The sequence below is a fragment of the Chelonia mydas genome, chromosome 1 (assembly GCF_015237465.2).
Source record: "Chelonia mydas isolate rCheMyd1 chromosome 1, rCheMyd1.pri.v2, whole genome shotgun sequence".
In the NCBI taxonomy this organism is placed as follows: Eukaryota; Metazoa; Chordata; order Testudines; family Cheloniidae; genus Chelonia; species Chelonia mydas.
The window spans coordinates 120,228,194-120,252,903 of record NC_057849.1 but is presented as its reverse complement, the minus strand read 5'-3'; the positions used below and the strand labels follow the sequence as shown (position 1 = coordinate 120,252,903).

Genomic DNA, 24,710 nt, shown 5'->3' with positions numbered 1-24,710 from the left:
TAAGCTGGACATCAAGAGAGCTATTTTGATGCTTAATCCATGTAATTGTTTTTTTTAAAATCTAGCAAAAAGACAAAGTTCCAAATGTGTATTCTTTCTTTTTGTTTTTAATAAAAGTTACCTTTTCTTAAGAACAGGATTGAATTTTTGTGTCCTAGGTTTGTGCGTATGTTGTTTAATTAGCTGGTGGCAACAGCTGTTTTCCTTTGTTTTGTTTCTCAGCTCTTCCCCAGAGGGGCTGGTGAAGGGGCTTGAGGGTACCCCACAGGAAGGAATTCCCAAGTGTGCCTTCCTGGGTTCTCAAAGCGGTTTTTGCACTTAGGTGGTGGCAGTATCTACCCATCCAAGGTCAGAAAAAAGCTGTAACTTTGGGAGTTTAATACAAGCCTGGAGTGACCAGTATTAATTTTTAGAATCCTTGTGGGCCCCCAGCTTCTGCACTTGAAGTGCTAGAGTGGGGAATCAGCCTTGGCAGCATCAATACTTGGATGTGGTTTCATCCCTTGAAACTGTTAGCAGCCTGTGTAAATTAGAGCAGCCCTACACGCAACAGCCCTTGGACTGGAAAAATGCAAAGGTGAACTTCATGTAACTTTGCATCTCCATATACTACCTCCCTGACTTGCACTGGGTGTTTCTTGGCAGTAGCTGAGAATGTGACCATTAATTGGTTTTTGTTTTTTGGGTTCTGAGTCAAGCTATTTTACAGAAATTCTTTCTTTTTCATTTTTCTTTTTTTCCCCTCCCCTCCTCCCCCCCTTTTCTTCCTTTGCTGGGAATAAGCCACAAACTTCAGCCCCTTACCTGAACTGTCCAAAGTTTGAAATATTTGCTCTAGGTTATTGGTTCATATCAAGGGTTTCTTTAGGTTTAAAATAATTTGCACTCAAGTACTCAAACAAAATGCATCCGCTCCAGAAGAAGGGAAACTTTAAACCTCAGAGTGGTGCTGTTTATGGAGATGAGATGTCGGTGCCTTTAGAGAATCTGGTTGACATTTCAAATGCAACAAAATTCCACAAATCATGTGGCTCTGTTGACATTTCTACTGTTCTCAGTAGCTTGCCCAGTTGTAATGTGTACCTTACATAGGGTGAATATTGACTTTTTTTTGAGAGAGAGAAAATAACTGTGTTGGATTTGTTTTAATTCGCTTTAAAATAGTTTTTTTCAGCTGCATATTTGCTCACATACTATTGGTTGATCTAAATTTATCTCTTTTAGGCTTTGGCTCATCTTCATTTAATAGATTATATAGGAGAACAGACAGCTTTGTTAATAAAGGTACATTTCAATGTTTATAGTTATTTCACTCCCAAGATAGAGAAATGTTTGTATTGCTTTACTAAATATACTGCCTAATCATTGCATATTGAAGGATATGTGAAGGGTTGTATTCCTGCAAGTGTGCATTTCACCCTTCAGTGTGAATGGTCTTCAATATCCATTGTGTATACCTCTCCAAAGCCAGAATATATGGTCTTATCTGAATAGTAAGTCTTTTCTGTAGTTTTAATTAACTAATAAATGGGGGGGGGGGGGAGGGGAGGGGCAGATAACGTACAAACAGAGGGGAAAAAAGCTGTGTAATTATAGCTGCACAGGACGTTTGTTGTATGAAACATAAACATGATGGTTAGAAACGTCACTTGCTGCATGCCTCCTTTCCCACATTTCTGTTGAATCAGTAGAATTAGTGTGTGAATAAATCCTTCAGTTATTTGTTTTTAAAAATTTATTTTATATTCATATCACCTTTTAAAAAATGAGTGTGTTGATGTCCTAGTGAAGAATTATGCCATTAGTAGCACATAGAAATATCAAGGCTATTACTAGAGCTGAAAAAAAAATGTCGGTTGTAACTTCATTTTTCTTAATACCAGGTGGTTCCTGAGGATCAACGCCTAGCAGTTGCTATCATTTTAGTACTCTGGGTCTCTGCTCTGGCATCTTCCCTAATTGACAACATTCCATTCACAGCTACAATGGTATGTCTCTCTTCGTTAGATGCGTTTCTTCTTTCCATTATGTGCAGTGAGTCCAACTATTTGATAACAAGCTTTCTTTGTGAGACCTCAACTGTGTTACAATTGCCCCTACCTCTTGGAGGCAGTGAATATCATTACTGGGCTTATTCATCCCATTTAGGCATCTCAGTGTCAATTTGTACATACAAATATCAAATTTGCAAATGCCATTATGATGATGAAGTACGAAATTAGGTGCACCATTGTACTTGCATTTTTGCACTGGTCCTGGGCTTCTGGCCTTTTAAGCATCTGGCTCTCAAATCTTATTATTCTTGCTTTAAATCCATAGTGGCACTTCATAGTAATTCATAATGACAATGAATAGTCCTTGGGCCAAGGAAAAAGTGAGAACTACTCTATAAAAACTGGTGCTTAGGGCACTAACCTAGAATTTGGGAGACCCAAGATCAAGTCCCTGCTCCAATGCCTATTTAATTATTTATATAAAAAAGGAACAGCTTCAACAGGAGAGAGGCCCAATCCACTGGAAGAGGCAGTCTGCATTTGCAACCTTTAGCCCAGTAGTAAGGGCATTCTCCTGCAGTGTGGGAAACTGAAGTTCAAATCCCCTCTCTGAATCAGGCAGAGAGGGGAATTGAACTTGGGTCTCCCACATGCCAGTTGAATGCTCTAATCATTGGAGCTAATCTAGTTTGGTCTAAATAGGGACAAAGAACAGGAGCCACACAAGAACAAAACAAAAATTGGATTAAGTGAATCTATGGAATTTCTCCATTGCTTAACAAATATGATTGATTCCAAATACAAAGGTCGGTGGTTGAGCTGAAAACAAGAAGAGGAGGCTGAAATTTGGCTGACGGATTGTAATCCTAAAACTCTTTTGTTCACTTCAAGCATTTAAAATTGAAGATCCAGATTTCTACCCCAAATCTACATTTAAAAGGAGATGATGTCACAGTTCATTTTAACAAAATGATGGAAAATTGTGGAAGCAAGATCACAAAACATCGGACAGTTGAATTCAGCATTTTGTCAATGTTTTAGAACCATACGCTTCTGTCCATCCAGCTCAGCAATAAAGTGTGTTTTCAACACATTCCAATAAATTTGGTCTAAACTTTGTAATAGATATGTGTTGTTAGAAAAAGAGCAACCACAAGAAAACTCCACAATAATTTGGTTCAGTGGTTTTCAAACTAGAGTACATGAGCTCTCAACAAGGGGCTACATAAGAAAAATCCTGTAATGGCATATTTTATTTAATAAAACTTGGCAATCTAATCATAGGTGTATTATGACCCTATCTCATATGGCAGTACACAGTAGACTACATTATTTGGAAAGGGTTATGCAGCCTAAAATTTTTGAAAACCACTGTATCTGTATCTATGTGTATCTAAGGGCAGATACAAAAGAGTAGGGCCTACTAGTTCAGAGAGTGGTTACTCAATTATTGTATCTCTTGTGTTTTATGTACAGAACTGTAAGCTTTTCATGCTGGACAATGTCTGGCTGTTTATGCTTACAGAATGTATATGGTGAATCACATAGTATTGATTTGTTTCATTCCACAAAAATATTCTTGATTTTTCAACGCTCCTGTTCTCCTTAGTGTGTGTGTGTTGGATATACCCACAACAACCCTGCTTAAATGCTTTATTTTTTTCATTTTAAATGCTTGCTGTCTTAGCACTGTTAATTCAATAGCCAGGGAGTTTTCCCCTAAAAATGTTAGGTGATATAATGGTGGTAAAAATCATGTTCCTTATTTTAATTGATTTGTTTTGTAAGCTGCATATATTGAGCCATCTATTTATATATTTTTTCTTTTATTACCAGGGACTAAAAATGTAGCCATAATAAATCCTAGTTTTCGTTGACTTTTAATACTATTTTCTCAATATACTGTAATAAATAATTTCTATTAACTATATTGCTGGCAAGGTGACTGAAACTTGACAATTCATTGTTAGAAACCAGACTGATTTTGACCTAGCATCTTTTAATCTCTAAAATTGACAGGAGCTCTTCATTTTCAGTGCTGTATTTTTCACAGGTACTAATGTCCTCAATACCACTTTTATTTTTGGATCTCCCTTTGTCGTCGTCTTTACCAGAGTGTTCTGTACAATTTTCAGTATTCCAGTCCACTGGTAAGACTGGACCCTAGCAATCTGCAGAGACAGACTGTCCTTAATGAGACATCGACAGTTTTGAGAACTACAGATACATTTTCCCATGAATACACATTCTGAACAGTGTGTGCACTTTTCATTCCAAACAAACACTTTTCTAGTGTGTAATTCTTAGAAAAATATGTACCAAGAATTAACATGATATAAAATTAAGGTCTAAAAAAACCAACCCCTTGAATAAAGAACATACCATTATCAAGTATGTGCAGGCCAGCTTGTGTGTAGCCTTTTGCATGTGCACAGGAGAGATGTGACATGGTACCTTCCACCCTCCCTTCTGCCCCTATGCAGGCATTGGGCACAGACCTATGGGGTAGCTGAAGCAACTCTTCCTAGATAGTACTGGCAGTGTTTCTAGCTTCCCAGTGAGAAGAGAGAGAGGGACTCTATCACTACCTATCAGAACTGAGCCAGCTGAGAGAGGAATGCCCATCACTCCCTTTCAAAGGGTGATTGATCTGCTGTTGCTGCAGCAGCATGAATTACCTTGAGTAGAAAAAAGAATTCTGTCTGAGTGAGCTGCTGCACAGTTCTTCCTCACTGTCTCCCCTACCACATTCTCCATGGTTTAACAGCCACAATGTAATGCATTTTCTATATTTGTGCTTCAAGGAGGGCTTTCCCCATCACCCTAGCTTTTCCTTCTGCTTGATCTTACAGTCTAATCAACATCCTACGTGTGTGACTGGTTTTTGTCATAAAAATGAATTATGTACCAATCATCATTATGTTTTTCACTGTGAGATCAAAATGAAGATTGTGTCTGTTAAGGACAGATAAAGCTCCTGCTTAAAAAAATATCTTTGGTAATTAGGCAACTTGATAAGGAAATTGTATGAAAAAATGTTATCAGATTTTTAAAATATGCCCTGTTTTGAGTATGCCCACTTTGTGATATTTTTGTTTGCAAATGATATAAAACAAAGGATGGAAATGGAGGGCATGTTTTACTCAAGGAGACTAAGAGAGATTGGTTTGTTTAGCCTAGCAAAACAAAGGCTTAGTGGGGGCATGATAGCTTTCTATAAATACATCAGGGGGGTAAACGCCAGGAACTGTGAAAAGCTATTTAAGTTAAAGGACAATGTTGGCACAAGAAGAAATGGGAAAGAACTGGCCATGAACAAATTCAGGGTAGAAATTAGAAGGTTTCTAACCATCAATGGAGTGTGGTTCTGGAACATCCTCCTAATGGGAATAGTGGAGATGAACAACCTAACTAGTTGTAAAATGGAGCTTTGATAAGTTTGTGAATAGGGATTATATGATGGAGTTACCTGCAATAGCATGGGACTGGACTCAATGACCTGGGAGATCCCTTTCAATCCTTTGTTTGAGTCACATACCAAAATCAATAATTTGCTGAGTGCCCTCCATTCCAATTGCAGCAAGGGGTTTGAAGCAACCCACAAAACCTGTTGAGTCAGGTTCAGATTCTGAGGCTAGACGGTACCAGTGTCATCATTTAGTTGGACCTTCTGTCTAACACAGGCCATACAACTTCCCCCAAAATAATTCCTAGAACATATCTTTTAGAAAAACACCCCATCTTGAATTAAAAAGTTGTCAGTGCTGGAGACCACCACAACTTGTGAGAAATTGTTCCAAAGGTGAATTACTCTCACCGTTAAAAATCTATGCCTTATTTCCAGTCTGAATTTGTCTAGCTTCAACTTGCAGCCATGGGTTATACCATTCTCTGCTAGATTGAAGAGCCCATTATCAAATATTTGTTCCCTATGTAGGGACTTTTAGACTTACTCCTTAACCTTCCCTTTGGTTAAGCTAAATAGATTGAGCACTTTGAGTCTGTCATTATAAGGCATGCTTTCTAATTCTTTATTAATTCCTGTGGCTCTTCTCTTAACCCTCTCTAATTTATCAGCATCCTTCTTGAATTGTGGACACCAGAACTGGAGCACTTTATTCCAGCAATGGTTGCACAAGTGCCAAATTCAGAGAGTAAAAGGACCTTTCTACTTCTATTTGAGATTCCCCTGTTTATGCATCTCAGGATACATTTGCTCTTTTGACCACAGCATCACACTGGGAGCTCATGTTCAGCTGATTATCCACCATGTCCCCCAAATCTTCTTCAGAGTCACTGCTTTACAGTCTTCCTTTAGTTTTTGGGGACATCATCCCAGGCTTCTTTTATGGCACAGAGCTGAGAGGTGTATGAAGACATACTGCATCTTGTAGAATGATTCATACTTCTTGGATCTGAATTTATTTCCTGAGGCTGATTCCCACTTGTTGGTGTTTCCTACAGGTTTTTTTTTTTGTTTATTTACACCAATGTAACAACCCCAATGTGTGTTTCATACATTTATAAAATTGACTCCACATAAATTAATACCAATGTAATCATATGTGTTATAAAAGCAGTGAAGAAAATGTTTGTCTTCAGATTTTTATATTTGCTTTATTTTTATGTATGTGACACATCCCATGCACTAACCATAACATATAATACAGTATAAATAAATACACTCTTAACTGACACTATTTTAATTAAATGTGTCATTTACATAAAGCTGTTAGATGCCTGGATTCTTCTGTGCACATCAGTTTATATATCCATAGTATCAAGGTTAGTGAGGGGATTGCCTTAATATAACATGTGTTTGAGGGCACTCTTCTTACTTTCAGGTGCAATAATTATTTTCCACAGACATACCATCTGTCTCAGTATCTGCAGGGAGACACTTAGCCCTGTAGCGAGAGGGCAAAGAGAAGTTGGCTTTGCTCTGCTGAACCCCATCCTTCACTTTCCCAAAATCATGCCAACAGCACATTAAACTTTCCAGCAAAGCTAGCAAGCTCACTAGAAATTAGTGAAGGAGAGATTTCTCCTCAATAAAAACAAGGAAAGGGGTGAAAGAAAGAAACATTAATCTCCTGATATAAAGTTGTTGCTCTCATATAACTACTGTTGTCTGTACTGTTTGTAGTCCCTCTCGAGGGTAGGAGAAATGAGCATAAGCTTTGGCATATGGTTGACACACAAATAGACACTAGCTTTTGCCTCTGTTGAAGGGCGCTATGTTGCAGCTAAAAAATTTCAAAACATTATTGAATTCCAAAGAACATGAAATAAATATGGGAAAGGTAACAGTATTGTGTTTGTTTTAGCTAAATGCATCCTGTTTTGTAATAACCAAACTTGACTTGCTGCAGACCCTTGTAAATATATACAGTTTGGTTCAAAGACTGTTTTATAAGGAATCCTCATCTGAAAAATATATATATTGAAGCCTAGAATGCCACATTTCCTTCCAACCATTTAATATTTTATGTCTCTATTTGCAGCACTGGGTTAATTGAATCTGTAAATGAGATTGAGGTTTTAAGCATTCAGAGTGTGTTCAAAACTGATGCATAGCACATACAATTGTATAGATTAACATGCAGAGGACATTAAATGTTATTTAATGGGAAAAATGGAGAAGCACTACTCTTAAATTCAAGTTCATACACTGACTTCTCCTGTGTAAAATATCATTGTTAAAAGAGGAGACATCCAATGATGAAAGTCCTGATCCAAAAGCCAATGAAGAAAACGTAAAGAGTCTCGTTGACTTCAGTGGTCTTTGGATCAGGCCCTACGGGCCAAGGCAACAGCAGATGAGCCAGCACTCTTGTCACTGCAGCTTTAATTAATGACTCCAGAGCAGAGCCAATTATCAGAGCTGCGCCTAATGGATGTGCTGAGGAGAACTAGGAGGCTACTTAGACCATTAGGCAGATGATATAAAAGTTAGGAAGAGGATGGGAGGGAGGTACTTTTCCCTCCTTGTCTCAGGAGCTGAGGGCTCCCTAGGCCTATAGATATAAGGCCATATAATGTATGAGGGTGGTGGAAAACAATATTGTAAATACACGTGGTGTTTTACTAGAAAAAGGTCTCTGAGCTGTTTGTGGATTTGAGAAGAGGCATGAGAGAGTGGGACCCTGCCACACCCTCAAAGAGTTACTGTTGAAGTGCAAGATGTTTGGTTCCTACATACACTACTCAGTGTCATTGGAATGAGGAAACACTTGGATGGAACTGAAACAATGTGTTTGTGTTTTATCCGACTTTGATTTGGGGGCATTAAGAATTAGTCTTTTCATGAGACTCTGTGTGTGTCAGCCGGGGTAGTTCACGATGTCTGCACAAAACTTGGGGCATTCCTGGCTCAGTGAAATATTTTGAACTGGAATTCTGGAACTTAAACTGACTATTTCTCTTTCAACTCCAATCCAGTTATTGAAAGTTCAAGTTCAAGATGCAGCATTGCTTGTGGAGAGTTGCTGTTGTTATCAAAGGATATGTGTTCACTACATTAAAATCCTAAACCCAGGAGAAATACTTTTCAGATATGTGGAAGGTTATAGTATGTCAGACCCCAAATTTGACTTATAACAGTTATTGTTTGGTGATGATTATATGTTGAATTCCAAGTTCCTTTAAAAGAAAAAAATATATGTGAGACAGCACTCCATCGCTGAGACAAAAATATCTATTGATAATGCATGACTTTTCAGTATTTTCTTCTCTTGCTGCAAAAGCAGCCATCTGAGGGAATTAAAGGTAAACAATCCAGTCCTGCTGTCTCTTTTGTTCTCAGAAGGATGTCACTTTTGATGTTTTTGACAGAGACTAAGTAGACTCTTAAGAAGAAGAATAAGTCACAGCATTTCTAACTGAAGGAAAAATCAATTTGTCAAATAAGTAGATAACAATAAAACTGGTGGGCTAAAAATATACTTTCGAATTTCTAACAAGGTATTAAATATAGTTTATACAAGATTTTAAAATGTGGATGCCCCCTTTTAATTTAAGAAAATTACAAGATTTTTGTTCTTATTTTACATCATTGTGATGTATGTTTGTCTCTAGAAAAGATACAAAGGATCAAGTACTTTCCTGGTGTGACTCCTTGTTTCTAGTAGATTTCAGAGGCCTCAATCAGCAGTAGCAATGGGTCATTAGGAACAAATGGGGCTAAAGCCCATCAATAATGCCTCAACTGTCACACTATAAATATAGGACCGGATTCTCTAGTGGGAGTGTCATAAAGAGTCTGTGATCTGGCCATGAATGCCTAACAGAGAACTATTTTCTGGGTGTTACTGTGCTGGATCTGCATCTGTTCCTCTGCCTCCCCTCCACAGGGGACACTTAAGGGGTCCTTAACAGGTCAGCTGCCTCCAGGTCTCAGATCATGGCCAGGAAATGTCTACACTGCTCGGCCCTAATTCAATCAAGCATTGCTAGGGTCTTATGTCTGGATTGTGGCATTGGCTCAGATGGTGAAGACGGCTCTAGCAAGGAAGGCCTTCCTACTGGGAAGTCCCCGAAAGGCAAGAGGAGAATTCTATGCTTGTAAACACACCAGTGTTATATCTTAGCTCTTGTTGGCATTTTCAATTGTTTAATTAAATGGATTTTGTTGATACTCAGTTCATGGTTGGTGTTACCAGTATATATATGCATGTGTTTTTTGTTTATATTTTTTTCAATAACAGATTCCTGTGCTTCTCAACCTGAGTCAAGATCCTGATGTTAACCTGCCTGTGAAACCACTAATCTTTTCATTGGCCATGGGTGCTTGTCTTGGAGGTAAGGGACTGTAATCATTTCAGCATTACTGTATGTATAAACATTCCACAGAATAGCTCAAGTGCAATAAGGATCTATGATTTTATTATAGAAAGCACACTCAGTTCATACTGCCTTTGGAGGGCAATGGATCGGGCCCTTAATGAGTGTCTGCTGCATACCCTATAATAGAGTTTATTTCTGATCTGAGTTTGAAGGCGAGATATGCATAACGTAGTCTAAATGCACAGAGAAGCAGTCCAGATGGTGCTTAAAGGGTTCAGATCCTTTGTGAGGAAAAAGAAAAGGATAAATTTAGCATTCAGATTCATAGATGCCATAGTGGCTTATTTAAAAGGACATGCAGTTAATGTATAATATCTGTGATCTAAATATCTGATCCAAAAACCATTGAAGACATTGGGAGATTTTCCATTGACGTCAGTGGGCTTTGGCTCAAGCCCAGAAGACTACATACAGATCTATTCACTACCTTATTTAGCACTCCTTACTCAGACAAAACACCCATTGATGTCAAGTTGAATTGAAGTCAGTGGGAGTTGTGCTTTAGTAAGGAGAGCTGAATAGAACCTGGTGGTATTTAGCTAAAAATAAAATACCAGTTTGGTGCTAACTTGGGTTCCTTGTGTTGCTGCTGTAATTAATCTGCCTCAGCATAAAACAATGTGATAAATTAGATGGATTTATTTCTCTGCCAAACTTTATTATTAAAGGAATCCCACAAGGATCTGTTGCAGGCCCAGTCGGCATTCTAATTTATAATAGCTGTATAGGATAGCCATCTGGTAGCACTTTAATTCACCTTTATGCTGGTTATTCTTTTTTATATTCAACAAATACTTCACTGTCATTGGTTATGAATGAGTTACCATTCTTACCAGGATCTTACCAAAGTACTGACTAGTCTGTTTTTAAGTGCAATTAAAATAGCATGTGATTTTAGTAGAATAATAAATCTAGTGTTGATTTTGATTGCTGACAGTACCTGAGAATTTAATATTTAATTAATTATTTAATTAAATGTAAGAATTTAATTTAATTTATAGTACTGTTCTATATTTCATCTTATAAACATTTAGATACTTGTTTAGATGCTGCTAAAACTCCTGTTGATTTTCCACAACAAAAATTAAACCCAAATGGAGCTTCCTGAGCTATACAGGCCTCTCTCATTTATTCAGATAAGTGATTGCTAGTTCAAATGACCTTAATACCCAGTAAGGATTATAATGATGTAATTGACAGATTGAATTTTAAGGGTGGATTGCAGAGGTTGGATACTATACCAATCATTTGTTGTTGGGACATCTTTTCATAGTCATCATTGTGACTTAGTCAGCTGAGCTATCCCTCTTCATCACAGGGGTATGAAGCATCAGCATTTGTTAAAGTAAGGGCTTAGCTAGACAAAAAGTTAGTTTGCAGTAAACAGGGAGGAAAATTTACAGTGCACTAGCCTGCCGTGCACTAACCATCTGTGTGGACCGTTCCACCATGCACTAAAAGTTCCCTAGTACATTTTAGTCTACTCTCATTTCAAACAGCAACTGGTCAGTGTGCACTAGGGAACTTTTAGTGCATGGTAGCAGGGTCCACATGGACAATTAGCATGTGTCACGCTCGTGTGCTGTAGGTTTACTTTCCAGCTTGCTGTGCATCAACTGATTGTCTAGACAAACCTAAGTGTCAGAATATCCTTTTATTTCCAGAATTTACTCATGCTTGCCTTTCTGCATCTCTAAGATACTACTATGGTTTCATTAAAGTGGTTGGCTGGGATTTTCAAAAGTGGGAGTTAGGTGGCCAAACCCCATTGGAATTAAACAGGACACAGGTACCTAACCCCTTTGGGCTTTTTAGTAGAACTCAGCTGCCATTTCTAAAGTTTCACTTACCTTCTTGCCCATATTTGTTGTTGTATCATCATGTGCTGTTAAAGAGAGAAAATAATCATGTATGTGTGAAGTATGCAAAACTGGTAAAGGTGTAAACAGTGCTTTGGGATTTATTTAAATGAAAGGCACTATGTGAATACAAGAAGTGCTCTGATACTAAGTACTTAGATGAATAGGTTGATAGAGCATTATCATTAGTAGTTAGTAAACTCAGAAATGAACTCTCTGTACAGCTCTTTGTCATTATTTGAAAATAAAGTTGAAGGCTAAATGAAACATGTCAGTCAGTGGATGGATGGCCTGCAGGCCAAAGTACAGACTCTTGGTGCTCACATTTCAAAACAATCTGCTATATCTTGGAAGCCAATGAAGGGGAACTTGGTGAGAGAGCAGTGACTAGAACTTAAGAATGAAAAATGCTCAGAATACACTTGTTTAAAGTGCTCTAGCAGCTAAAAAAGGCTAGACCAATCTTCTCATATGAAAGAGCCAGTGATGACCTTTTTGAAATTCATTACAAAGGAAGAATTTATGTGTGTTGAAATGGTGTAAAGAAATCCCATGAGGGCAAGTAATCCTATTGTATTGTAACTATACAATACAATTATAATGTGATTCTCTGCTGCATTGGGCAGAGACTGGATCCTACCAGCCACTCATGCAATCAAGGAAATTAAGTACACAAGCCATTATATAGGGAAATTTGACTAACCAGTGCAATTTGACTCACCAAACATGAATTTACAGGTTGTTTTTTAGCAGTACACAGCAGCAGACTCTGTTGATATATTATTAGCAGGGCTTAGGGTAAATGCTTTTGCACACACTGATGGCTAGTGTAGGAGGGTCCGTTCACCACTTGGCCCTTTCCCTGGCACTGGATAATGCCCTTGAACATTAGTACTAAATAATTTAAATTGTATGCTGCTGCTTCTTTTCTGCCCCTGGCTGCTCCTCATGCGGTTGTGGGTACTCTTGGGGGAAAGTAGGGAGGAGGAAAGACTCATACTATTCTCCCAGCTCTGCAGTGGAAGTGGGGTTTTGGAGTACAATCCAGACCAGTGAGAGGTTGGGTCGCTCCTTGTCCTTGGGTGCCTTAAAACGCTCTGCTACTGTAGTTCTCTGTGTGGATGCTCCCAGCCAGCATACAAGAATTTATGGATTGTCTATGATTAGGCAACCCTGGTTCAGCAACTCTGACTCCAGCAGCCTGCTAGTTACACTACAACCACACTCTGGTCTTCACCAGCTGTGGTTCCTACTAGCCAAGTGACCCCAATACACCCCCAATCCTGAATTTCCCCCAAACCATCTGCCCTGGAATGCCCAGCCGTTTTCTGAAACATTCAGAGGAGTCATAAGGTCCATTGCTCCTTTAAAGGGACAAAAGCACAGCAACTTGTTGCCTTAATTGGACAACAACACTTATATTCAAACACAGCACTGGCTTAGTATAGATTAAAAGTAAAACAAATTTATCAACAAAAGAGAGGTTTTAAGTGAGTTCAGGTGCAAGGGAAAAATGGTTACAAGCAAATAAATATAAAGTATGCTTTCTAGTGATTAAGATTTAACAAGCTACAGCCTTGGTTCAAAGTTGATTTCTTATCAGTCTTTTTCCTTTCCAGCCATCGCTGACATTCTCTCAGTCAGGAACTTCCACAGAAGTACAAGATGCTAGTTTCTCTTATCTTCCTAGGTGAAAGATCTTTGCCTAAGTATGTTTCCCACCTATATTCAGTTCCCAGAAACTTCAACCCCCTTGGTTGAAGGGCCCATCTTTCTCAGCTTTCAAGAGCTCTAGCACCTTGTGTCTGTCCAGTGATGGATTTCAGGATGGTGTCTTCTTTCTCCTTATATCTTCCCAAACTCAGTTTTTTTCCCCAGACTCAAGATGACCTCAAGTTGTTCTTCCCTTCCCGTGGACTTCCCACCTCCCTGCCGATTTGTATATAAATGGGAATTCCATTGTTTTGATCACATCTTGCTTAATTTAATTGGAGACAGGTAGCTAACTGCCTTCCCTCCTCTCTGTGAGAAAACCTTTTTCTCCCTTTGATTGGTCACAGATTTTAAAGCAAAATATCAATGAGTATCCATAAGTACTCATATAGTGTTAATACATACATTTCACAATGACATTAATCACTAGTGTGTCGTTAGGTTTCATAAAAGACCTTACTTGATACACTTTTATAATACAGTTATACAGTAGGCAATCAACTGATTCAATTACTTATCGTTTGAGGCTCAGGCACCCTGTCTTTATAGTCCAGTATGCCATTGAAATGTGTTCTCAAATAAAGTTTTTTCCTCCTTCTGGGAAGAGATGCCATGAAATCTGATGAAGACTTCATGCTGTTCCTTTATCTGCTGGTGATACTCGAGTCGTTACATCCTCCTTTTGTTAGCTTGATGGTTTTGTTTACCTTTTATATAAATGTACCTTCACTCTCTCTGCCTGACAAGCAGGCCGGTCAAGCAAACTAATCCAAATGCTTTGTCTAGGTCAGACTGGGCTTATTCATGGCTTTTCAAACACATTTTAAGAAGCATAATTTCAGTGAGTTATTAGTTTTCCAATGATATTTTGCATGACCCCTTTTAGATACAGATTATGACAACAGTGAACTAGAGTCCCCTGGATTGGTCAGGACAGCTGGAACTCACTGCAATATGCCAGGGAGCTCTTGGCCATCTGACATTGGGATGCTCATAGGGTCACATGTGGGGAGAGATTAAAATGGCATATACTGAGAGGATTTCTTCAGTTCTGCTTGCTGTTCCCCCCTCCTTTTTTTTTTTTTTTTTTTGAAAAGCAGGTAGGGGTGGAGCTGGAACAACTAACTTTCCTCTCAGTCCAGAGGCAGTGGTGGACATGACTGGCTCAATGCCTCATGCAGCACAGGAGAGGCAGCAACAGCTCTTCCCAGGTACACTGGAGAGGATAGGCTCTCAGAAACCAGTCACAGCTCCCTAATTCTCAAGGATGTCCCTGAGTATTTGCCAGCTTTATGCCAACAGATATTCCCTTTACACAGGGTGAATTCTTCAGGGGAACTCTCTGACCAGTGTAAGTTAAGCTTCTAAAGTCAAAAGTGAACATGGTAGACTGGAGATTTTAAGCTTGCCTGGACTTATGATTTCTTCTATCTGTGTATTGAATGATCCTGTTCACTCACACGTACCTGCACAGTAACGGTCAGCCTAATTAAGCATTGGGAATGTATTGCTTATAGTCTTTTCAATGCTTATTTTTTTACAGCTTTAATATCTGGCAATATTGATTACTTTTTAATAATTGATTGAGCCTGATAGAACCTGTAAAACTGCAATACACCAGAAAGTATCAGCAAACAAAAAACTTGGTGGCTTGTTTCCTGAGGTATCTTGAAGACCATTACCCATTCCATAATTCTTCTGAAGGAGATTATAATGAAAATCTAATCACTCATATCCAAAGCTAATGTTTGGAGGCACAATGTGGTGGCACATTGTGATGGCACAATGGTCTATTGTCTCCTTGATTTGCACATGGAACTCCAATGATGTGACTGGAGTACTAGCCCAAATCCCAGGGGAGTAAATCCAGGGAAGATTGCTAAACCCTCTCTCTGGTTGCTTGCACCACTTTGGAATATGGGATTGGAGGGGGTGGGGTTGCAGGCAATTGTCTGCTACTGGGCACCTTTCCAGCTTAGGTTACACTGGCAGTAGTTAGCAAAACCCATGGGTGAATCAAATCCATCATCTATAGGATCTCTGTACTAGATTATAGCTACTTAAAGAAGCAATTGACTACATAAATGGGCAGTCAGGTATGTCTTAGTGACGCAGCACTACAGCTTTACTGTCACTTGGCTTGTCTCTTTGGTTTACTCCCTTTATGTTGTTGAAGGTGATGTGTGCTCTGCACAATGGAGATTCTATATTTTATTATACCCTTTGGTGCTATCAAATAAAATGTTAAACTATCTACAAGCCTGCAAGACTTAATGAAGGAAGAAACCTGGTTAATATTGCCAGACAGAAGTGCGTCTTTGTGAGAGATAATATGAGAGAAAAGTTATAGTCTCTAATAATTAGGCTTTAAAAATATATTTCAGAATCAGTGCCAAATTGGTACTAGGAAAACAGCATAAATATAGCTAAATAAAATTCTTTTATAGTAATAACAGCTCACATTTATTTAGCACCTTTCATCTTGAAGGATACCAAAGCTCCATATAATGTTAAAAACCTGAGAATATTCAGGGTGAAAATATAGTAGCAGTTGAAGAGTACACAGTATCACTTCACAACGTTTAAGATAGAAAATGGGGGTTTAGTCTCATGTCTCATCTGGAAGACAGCTATATTTTAGATAAGTTTCCTGCCTGTGAAGGTATGTCAGTTCATAATCCAAATAAAAGGGTAGAATCAAACGGATTGAGACTGATTGGGATCTTTTAAAAGGAAAAGGACAGTGTGTTGCATCTTGACCTTTACAAATAGCTGAAATAAATAGACTTAGGGACTGTTCCCTGTTTTTCAAGACGATAATAAATGTGTTTCTAACAATACTGTGCCTTAAAATGCTACAAATCTAAAAGCAAAAATAATGTACCGTCATCCTTTCTTATGTTGGCACCTTCCCATTTCCATTCTTGAGTATTCTTAAGCTATGGTTGCTGTCAAGTACACAACAGCACTGTTTACTTGTCCTCCTTTAAGAAGCTCTCATTTCAGATTTAAATTTTACATCCTCAGTCTCTCTCTTTGTCATTCTAGCAGGAACAGTGTCATATCCAGAGTGAGCACCAATAAAATTGCTATCTTCTGTGGTCAGTTCTTCATATTCACCATCAGTGTTTTCCAAAATGTCCTGTTGTTGATTTTTCTTATGAGCCCCAAGAATCTGTATATTTCTCTCCTCTCTTAAACTCTAGATTAATGTTGCTGCACCTGGTAAGTCCTTAAGAGATATTCACCCTTCATGACATCCAAACTCTGGGTCATATCACTTCATCTATTTTCAGTAGGGAGTCCTGTTTAGACAATGGTGGTGCAATAATGCCCTCAGTTTGAGAGAGAGGCTTATTACAGGGACCTGACAGCCAAAAAAAGATGCTGTAATCTTTAAGATTGCTAAAGAGGAACCTCTCTGGAAAATGTAAAGCAGAAGATTTAGAATGTAAGATTATTCCAGCCAAAATTCAAAACAGTGTTTGTCATCTGTAAACGGGTAGCTTCTCAGGCCTGGTTAGTCTTCAGACTTTGAGCTAGCCTAGAGACAAAAGTCAGGATGCTTCAAGTCCTTTTCCTCAGTTTGTCAAGGATGCTTTGACATACAGGTCTGACAGCAGCTGTCTCTAGTATACTTTAATATGCAGCGCCAAGGAGGCGGAAATAATTGATCTCCAAGGATAATGCTACAGAGTCTCTAGCAAATCCATGGAATTGACCAACTTCATAGTTTAGATCACTTCTGAGCCTTATGTCATCATACGGATGCCAGGTTAGTTCAATTAAACATGAATTAAAGCTAATGGATTTTCCTGGTTTGATTGGACAGAAATCTCTCTCTCGTTGCTTTAGCAATCTCTTTGGAATCTATGCTTTCAGCAAATACTTTGCTCCTTATACTGAATGTTTGGAAAATCAGATGCACATGTTGCCTCTCTCTGAGGAAAAACTAGGCAGTATGTGACCGTCAATGAACAAAGTCACGAGGCATGACTGCATTTGGCAAGTGGATTTGTCCCAAATTACCTGGCATGATGACTAACTGCACTAATCAACAAATGGAGTGGATACGAAATATTACAATTATATTTATAAAGTATTTCCCATCCAAAACTAAGGAGCTGTGGTTGTTGTACAGTAATTCAGAATACATTGTTGACCCATATGGAAAAAAAATCAGAGAAATGTAATGAAACAAACCCACTTGTAATAGCTACAAAGAAAATAGATGGGAAGAAGAAAAAAGGCAAAGAATCTTAAGGCTATGCCTACACAAGCACTGCAGTGGTACAGCTGCAGCACTGCTAGGTCGATCTGATTTTAAAACATAGACCAGGCCTAAGTAACAGACCAACGTTGGTGATCATTAGGACCAGCTTGGTAAAAGAGTGAGCAGCTGTTGTTTATAAGCAGGGAGAGAAGAACTGAGATGGATGTCAAGGAGGGAGCAATTCCAAATGGTTGAGCAAATGCAGCAAAGGTGTGATCACCAGCTGACCCACAAGAAGGTGGTGGAATGTCTAAAAAGTGGGTGATGCCAGAATCTGAAAGCCCATCAGGATGAGTCTCCTGAAATAGATCTTGATAATAGTTAGGAGCAAGTTAAAAGCTTAAAAAAAACCCCAGGTGGGCCAACGTAAAATCAATCTGCCATTGTACTGGAAGCCACTATGAGGAATACAGAGTGGATATAATATAATCACAGTTGCTCAGAACAATGAACAAATGGCATTCTGAATGAGCTGCTACTGACTGACAAGCGCTGTTGAAAGCCCTGTTAGGGAGGAGCTTAACCTTGTGATTATCAGCCCTGTGGTTTTTGTTGCTGATATAAGGTTGTCACAAGATAAATAAGGGGGATAGTCAGAGCAAATTGTGCAACTGAAAAAAATGTGTGAATAATATATTTAATTGTGATTGTTATAGATTGGGTTAAAACCTCTTATACTGATGAGGTTTTTTAAATTTTATTGTTCAGAAGTTTTAACATATCCATGCAGACATATTCAAATACAATGACAAAGAAAACACAGAAGTACAGATTTAACAATAACACAATATGAAATATTCATAGATAAATAAGATAAATTTTTATTCCCTAACTCCACCTCTTCAAACAAACAATCCCATCCCCCTCAACCCAACATCAGAAGTCCAGATTCAGTTGTAATGCTCTCACGAAAGACCAAGTGTCTTCATAGTTGGATCTTGTGCCTCTACAGATTAATGTCAGTTTTCCCATGAGGCTGTTGTTGGTTAGGTCAGTTAGCCAATCAAAGAATGCATGGTGAATAGCAGATTTCCATTTTTGTAAAATGATTATTTTGGCTACTATAAGTGCTGCAGCAATCCATTTCCTGGCATTACTCAGGCAGGGTAGATCTTCTAGAATGTATAAAACACAGAGGCTTGATGTAAGGGAAATACCTACCACACTAAGAAAGAGCACAATACACTTCATTCCAAAAAGTGGGTATACTTTGACATTAAAAGACGACATGAGGGAGGTTTGCATTGGTGCTATCACATCTCCAATGTTTACTATGTGAGGCAAGTTCAGTTTTATGCAATCACTCAGGAGTCCAATAATATCTATTTAGAATTTTGTTCTGAAAGAAACGCAAAAACAGAGAACTGGATGTTTTGCATATATTGTGCCAGATATTATTCCACCTATGAGAGGAAATGGAAAGGTTTAGCTTCTTCTCCCATTTTTTTATGGTATAGTTAGTAGGATAAATTAAGGAGTTCAGCCATTTGTTTGTTACCCACAAAATGTTTTTGGCGAATATTCTTTTTCAGGTGCACTTCAAGTGGAATGATATTTGTGGCCTGCCAACAATTCCCCAGGTACTTTATAATTTTGAGCTGAAGCTGATTGTTGAAAGGACCTTGATTTATTAATAGTTGGTGTTTGCCACACAGATATGTAATGGGAGGCTAAAGTAGTACATTCAATAATATCTTTTATGGTTAATATGTCATTGGTTAGCCAAGTGGATTTGAGTTTTGAGCTATTAGCAAATTTAATTTGGGTATTATTTCAGATTGGCATGGAAGGAGGGCTAGATTTTGTGAGGAACGCTCCAGGAGATAAATATTGTATTTTTCCTTAAAGGTGCAGGCAACCATTTTAAAAATGGATGTGCAGAGAGAAAGCCAAAGGGGTTAACTAATTTTTCTTCTTTCTCAAGCCACAATGGGGCTTGGGAAGAGTTGGTGGGATAGAATCATTTTATTAAAAATCTTAATTGAAAAGTCAGGTGATATAAATACAAATTAGGAAATCCCCCCCACATTTAGCCATAATTTCTTAAGTATCTTGTGGATATCCGGGATGTCTTCAAATTCCATAAGAATTGTTGTACAACTCTATTTATGCTTGTGAAAGTTGAAGCAGGAAATTTAAGTTTAATTCAGCTAAACATATATATCAATCTTGGTCCTACATTCATTTTAATAGCTTCTACCTTTCCCAATAAAGATATTGATAGTGACCACCATTCCTCTGTCTTTTCTCATTTCTGTGAGTATGACATCCATGTTTGCAGATACTATCTTTGATAAATCAGAGCATATCCTGAGGCATAAGTAGGTTATCTCTATGTATGAACGAAAGGAGAATGATTGATAGTATTTGATGTGGATTTGGTCTATGAGAAATATCCATCACTTGAGACTTGTTCCAGTTTATCTGAAATCATGATATCTCACTGAAGTAGTTTATTGCAGATAGTAGTGATGGAATTGAAGAGAAGGGATTTTTGAGAGTAAGCAGAATGTCGTCCGCATCTAGACTAAGCGTTACTCTTTATCCCAGATGGTAATTCCTTCAGTGGAAGGTGTCTGTCTGATATACGCTGCTAGCGGTTCCATAGCTATATCAAATAGTAGAGGCAATAGATGACATCCCTGATGTGTTCCTCATTTTAATTGAAAAAGGAAGGAGATTGTGTCATTTGTGAGAACAGATACAATGGGTGAGTTGTAAATAATATCAATCCAGATCAGAAATTTAGGTCCAAATCCAAATTTTCTCAGGATCACTTGTAGGCATGGCAATTTCACGTGATCAAAGACCTTTCCAATATCTAACAATAGGATAGCAGCTGGAGCATCAGTTGTTTGTGCCTGCTGGATTAAGTGGAATATCTTCCGATTATTGTCTGCTGCTAATCTGCTATGACTAAAACTCACCTGGTCTGCATGAATGATTGATGGAGCAGTGAAATGAGAATCTTTGTCAGAATTTTATAATCTGTGTTCAACAGAGAGATGGGGCAGTAATCACCAGAATGACAACTGTCCTATTTTTTTTTAATTAGGGTAATCATCATTGTTCTCATGTCCCGTGATAAATATTTCATTAAAGGCTTCTGACAGTATCAGTACTAATTGATTAAGGTCTTATAAAATTTTGCTGGAAAGCCGTTGCACCAGGCACTTTGCCCAAGTTGAGCGAACCAATTGCCTGCATATCTTCTAGTAGAGAGATATCTTCCTTCATATAATCAGTTTGATGTAGTGAGAATGTATTGGTCATATAGTTTGCAGCTGAACTCACCATGATGTTTAAAGGTTAACATTAAAGTTCTTTAAATTATCTGTTAATTTTATCATGTTCTGAACAGAAAGACCATTTTCCTGCAGCAAAGAGGATATAGAGTTATTGGCTGAAGTCATTGTATTTTTCCACTCTAGGAGTTTGCCTGCCTTATCCCCCTGCCATTCATAATGTGTTTGTTTAACTCTAGTAAGCATGAATTTGTTCCAGGTAGACATATATTCATTGTATTTGTATTTTGGGTAGTGAGAGAGTGCAGGAGCTCATTATTTTGGGGGTCTACTTTAGGGTGGTTTTTTTTGTTCCCCTCACCCCCCCCCCAAATTTAGCAAGCTTCTCTGCCAAGAATTAAGTAATATGTTCCTTTCTTCTTTTCAGATGTGAATTTTATGCATTCTCCCCTTAAGGTTGCCTTCAGTGTTTCCCATAACGTTATAGTAGAGGAGACAGCATTTGTATTTTCCTTCAACAAGTTGATGGTTGACATTTCAATCATTTGAAGAAATTTAGAGTCTCTAAGTAAATGTGTGTTTAACTTCCGACTTGCGGATCTTGTAGCACTATGGCCAGAATTTATGTGAAGAGAAATTAGAGCAGTGATGGGCAACCTGTGGCCCGCGGGCCACACGTGGCCTGTCAGAGTAATCCTCTGGCAGGCTGCGAGACATTTGGTTTACATTTGCATGGCCACCCGCAGCTCCCAGTGGCATCCCTGTTGCCCATACCATTTCCTGCAGCTCCCATTGGCCGGGAATGGTGAACCACGGCCACTGGGAGTTGCGGGTGACTGTGTAAATGTAAACAAACTGGCGGCCCGCCAGCAGATTACCCTGATGGGCTGCGTGCGGCCCGTGGGCTGCAGGTTGCCCACCACTGAATTAGAGCATGATCAGAGATGATGATACTACCAATTTACACCTCCGGACATGCAGGAGCTATCACCTTAGATTTCTTTATATCTAATCTGGAATATGATAAATGAAGTGGAGAAATATGCGTAGTCATGCTTCATAGGATGCTTCAGTCTCCAAGTATCCAGTAGTCTAATATCCTTTGGTAGGGATAATGGATGGTGTGTCAACAAGTCCTGAGATTTTCACCTAGAGCACTGTGCTTTGTCTATGATATCATCCATGACAGCATTCCAATTTCATCCTAATAACACTGGGACATCAGCTCTGCTGGACATAAAATAAGATATTTCTGCAAGAAAGGCTGCATTTCCATCATTGGGATTCTATACACTCTCCAGAATTAATCTCTTAGTATTGAAAATGCTTTCAATTATTATTAATCTGCTCTCCAGCTTTTACCATGACTGAGTAAATTGAAAAGTTAGGCTCTTGTGGATTAACATTACTACTCCCCTGCTTCTGGATTTGAAAGAGGAGTGATATTCATGTCCTACCCATAGTCTTTTAATTCTGTGTACATCTTCATTCCTTTAATGGATCTCCTGAAGGAAAGCTGTATGACATCAATTTGATTTTAAGTGCCTGAAACTTTTGATTCTTTTGGAGGATTCATTAAGTACCCCTACTTTCCAGGAACAAAACTTAATAGAGTTCATGAAAAATCAGTGATTGTTCAGCTGCTCATTGGTGCCCAGTAAATTGAAAGCCTTTGAGTGTCTTTCTATTAAGAACAAACAAACAAAAATCTTACACCACCCACCTTATCTTTAACACCCCAGACTTCTAATACAATCATGTTCAGATCCCAGATGGCGTAAGCCTACACCGACCCTTGCACCCCCCCAATATAAATTAATTAGGAATCTCCCAGAAATATATCTATATTTACCAAAATACGTACATGTGCCAAGTATATAAATGAATGAAACCTATTGCTTCAGAGATATGAATGCATAAGTAGTAGTATATAAATGTTAATATGCACATGGTATATAAATAGTTACCTCAACAGATTAATGGAAAAAGGTAAACATGAAGTGACAAATGATAATGTGTGCAAACAAATATGAATATATTATTACCATATACATATTATAAATACATAAACATTAAATATGGATAGAAATGTAAAAATTACAAGTGTCCACACAAAGTGATACAGATAGTCACAAATAATACTCAAGTAAATAATTGTGAATATATTAGCTTCTTGTACATATTTAAATACATAAATCAACATAGATATAGTTATAAATATTAGTGCATGTAAGGAAAGGAGATAAGAGTAATATAATTATTGTGAATGTATAGATATTTTTATATTGGCTTATCAATATATTGAAAGTATTGATTCTAAAGCTATACTAAATATCTTGCATGTCCATACTAATTACACTCTAGAACACGATTAAAATATCAGATATGTCAAATATTGCTTGGCTTTCCCGATCACAGGTTCCTTTTCTTCAGGGCTATACTCTCCATTTACTTTTCCTTTTTGAGAGACTCCGACTGTTACTCTTAGAATCATAGAATATCAGGGTTGGAAGGGACCTCAGGAGGTCATCTAATCCAACCTCCTGCTCAAAGCAGGACCAATCCCCAACTAAATCATCCCTGCCAGAGCTTTGTCAAGCCTGACCTTAAAAACCTCTAAGGATGGAGATTCCACCACCTCCCTAGGTAACCCATTCCAGTGCTTCACCACCCTCCTAGTGAAAAAGTTTTTCCTAATATCCAACCTAAACCTCCCCCACTGCAACTTGAGACCATTACTCCTTGTTCTGTCATCTGCCATCACTGAGACCAGTCTAGATCCATCCTCTCTGGAACCCCCTTTCAGGTAGTTGAAAGCAGCTATTAAATCTCCCCTCATTCTTCTTTTCTGCAGATCTCCCTTTGTGAGATCTGGTCTCAAATCCAATACTGCTTGCCAAGCATCCAATGGAATATTGAAGTATTTCACAGAATCTGTTATCTTCATTATGAAAATGGCAGGATATCTGAGGCTGTATTTAATATCTGATCCTCTGAGAGCTGCTTTGATGCCATTAAATGCTGCTCTCTTCTTGCTTAAATTTAGAGAGAAGTCTAGAAACAAAGAAAATGTAAAATCATTATTCGTAAGCATTCTTTTTTACCTAGTAGCAGACATAACTTTGTTATTACATCTTAGCAATTGAAAGATGACAGTTCTGGGGCTATTGTAATCTCTCCTTCTGTCCCCTGCCACTCAATAAACCCTTTCAATCTCCAGGGGAAGCAAACTGGGATCCAATCCCAGTACCTCAGAGAGTGTGTTCTGGAGAAAGCTAATCATGATTTTTCCTTCCAGCCCTTCAGGGATGCCTACAAACCACAAAGTATTCCTTTGTGATCTGTTTTCAAATTGGAATTAATTTGCAAACTGGATACAATTAACTTAGGCTTGAATAAAGACTGGGAGTGGATGGGTCATTACACAAAGTAAAACTATTTCCCCATGTTTATTCCCCCCCCTCCACCCCGCACTGTTCCTCAGACATTCTTGTCAACTGCTGGAAATGGCCCACCTTGATTATCACTACAAAAGGTTTTCTTCCCCCCGCTCTCCTGCTGGTAATAGCTCACCTTAAGTAATCACTCTCGTTACAGTGTGTATGGTAACACCCATTGTTTCATGTTCTCTATGTATATAAATCTCCCCACTGTATTTTCCACTGAATGCATCCGATGAAGTGAGCTGTAGCTCTCGAAAGCTTATGCTCAAATAAATTTGTTAGTCTCTAAGGTGCCTCAAGTACTCCTTTTCTTTTTAAGATTTCTTGTGTCTCCTCAA

The 24,710-nt window shown here is 38.3% G+C and overlaps 1 protein-coding gene across 1 annotated transcript in view; it reads left to right on the top strand.

Annotated features, from left to right (window-relative positions):
- Positions 1-24,710, top strand: part of OCA2 (OCA2 melanosomal transmembrane protein) — a 340,000-nt gene that overhangs the window by 247,601 nt on the left and 67,689 nt on the right. Inside the window, exons 20-22 of the mRNA XM_007063202.4 lie at positions 1,225-1,284; positions 1,884-1,988; positions 9,701-9,794. Of these exons, the coding sequence (XP_007063264.1) occupies positions 1,225-1,284; positions 1,884-1,988; positions 9,701-9,794 (259 nt within the window). The remainder of the gene's footprint in view (positions 1-1,224; positions 1,285-1,883; positions 1,989-9,700; positions 9,795-24,710) is intronic.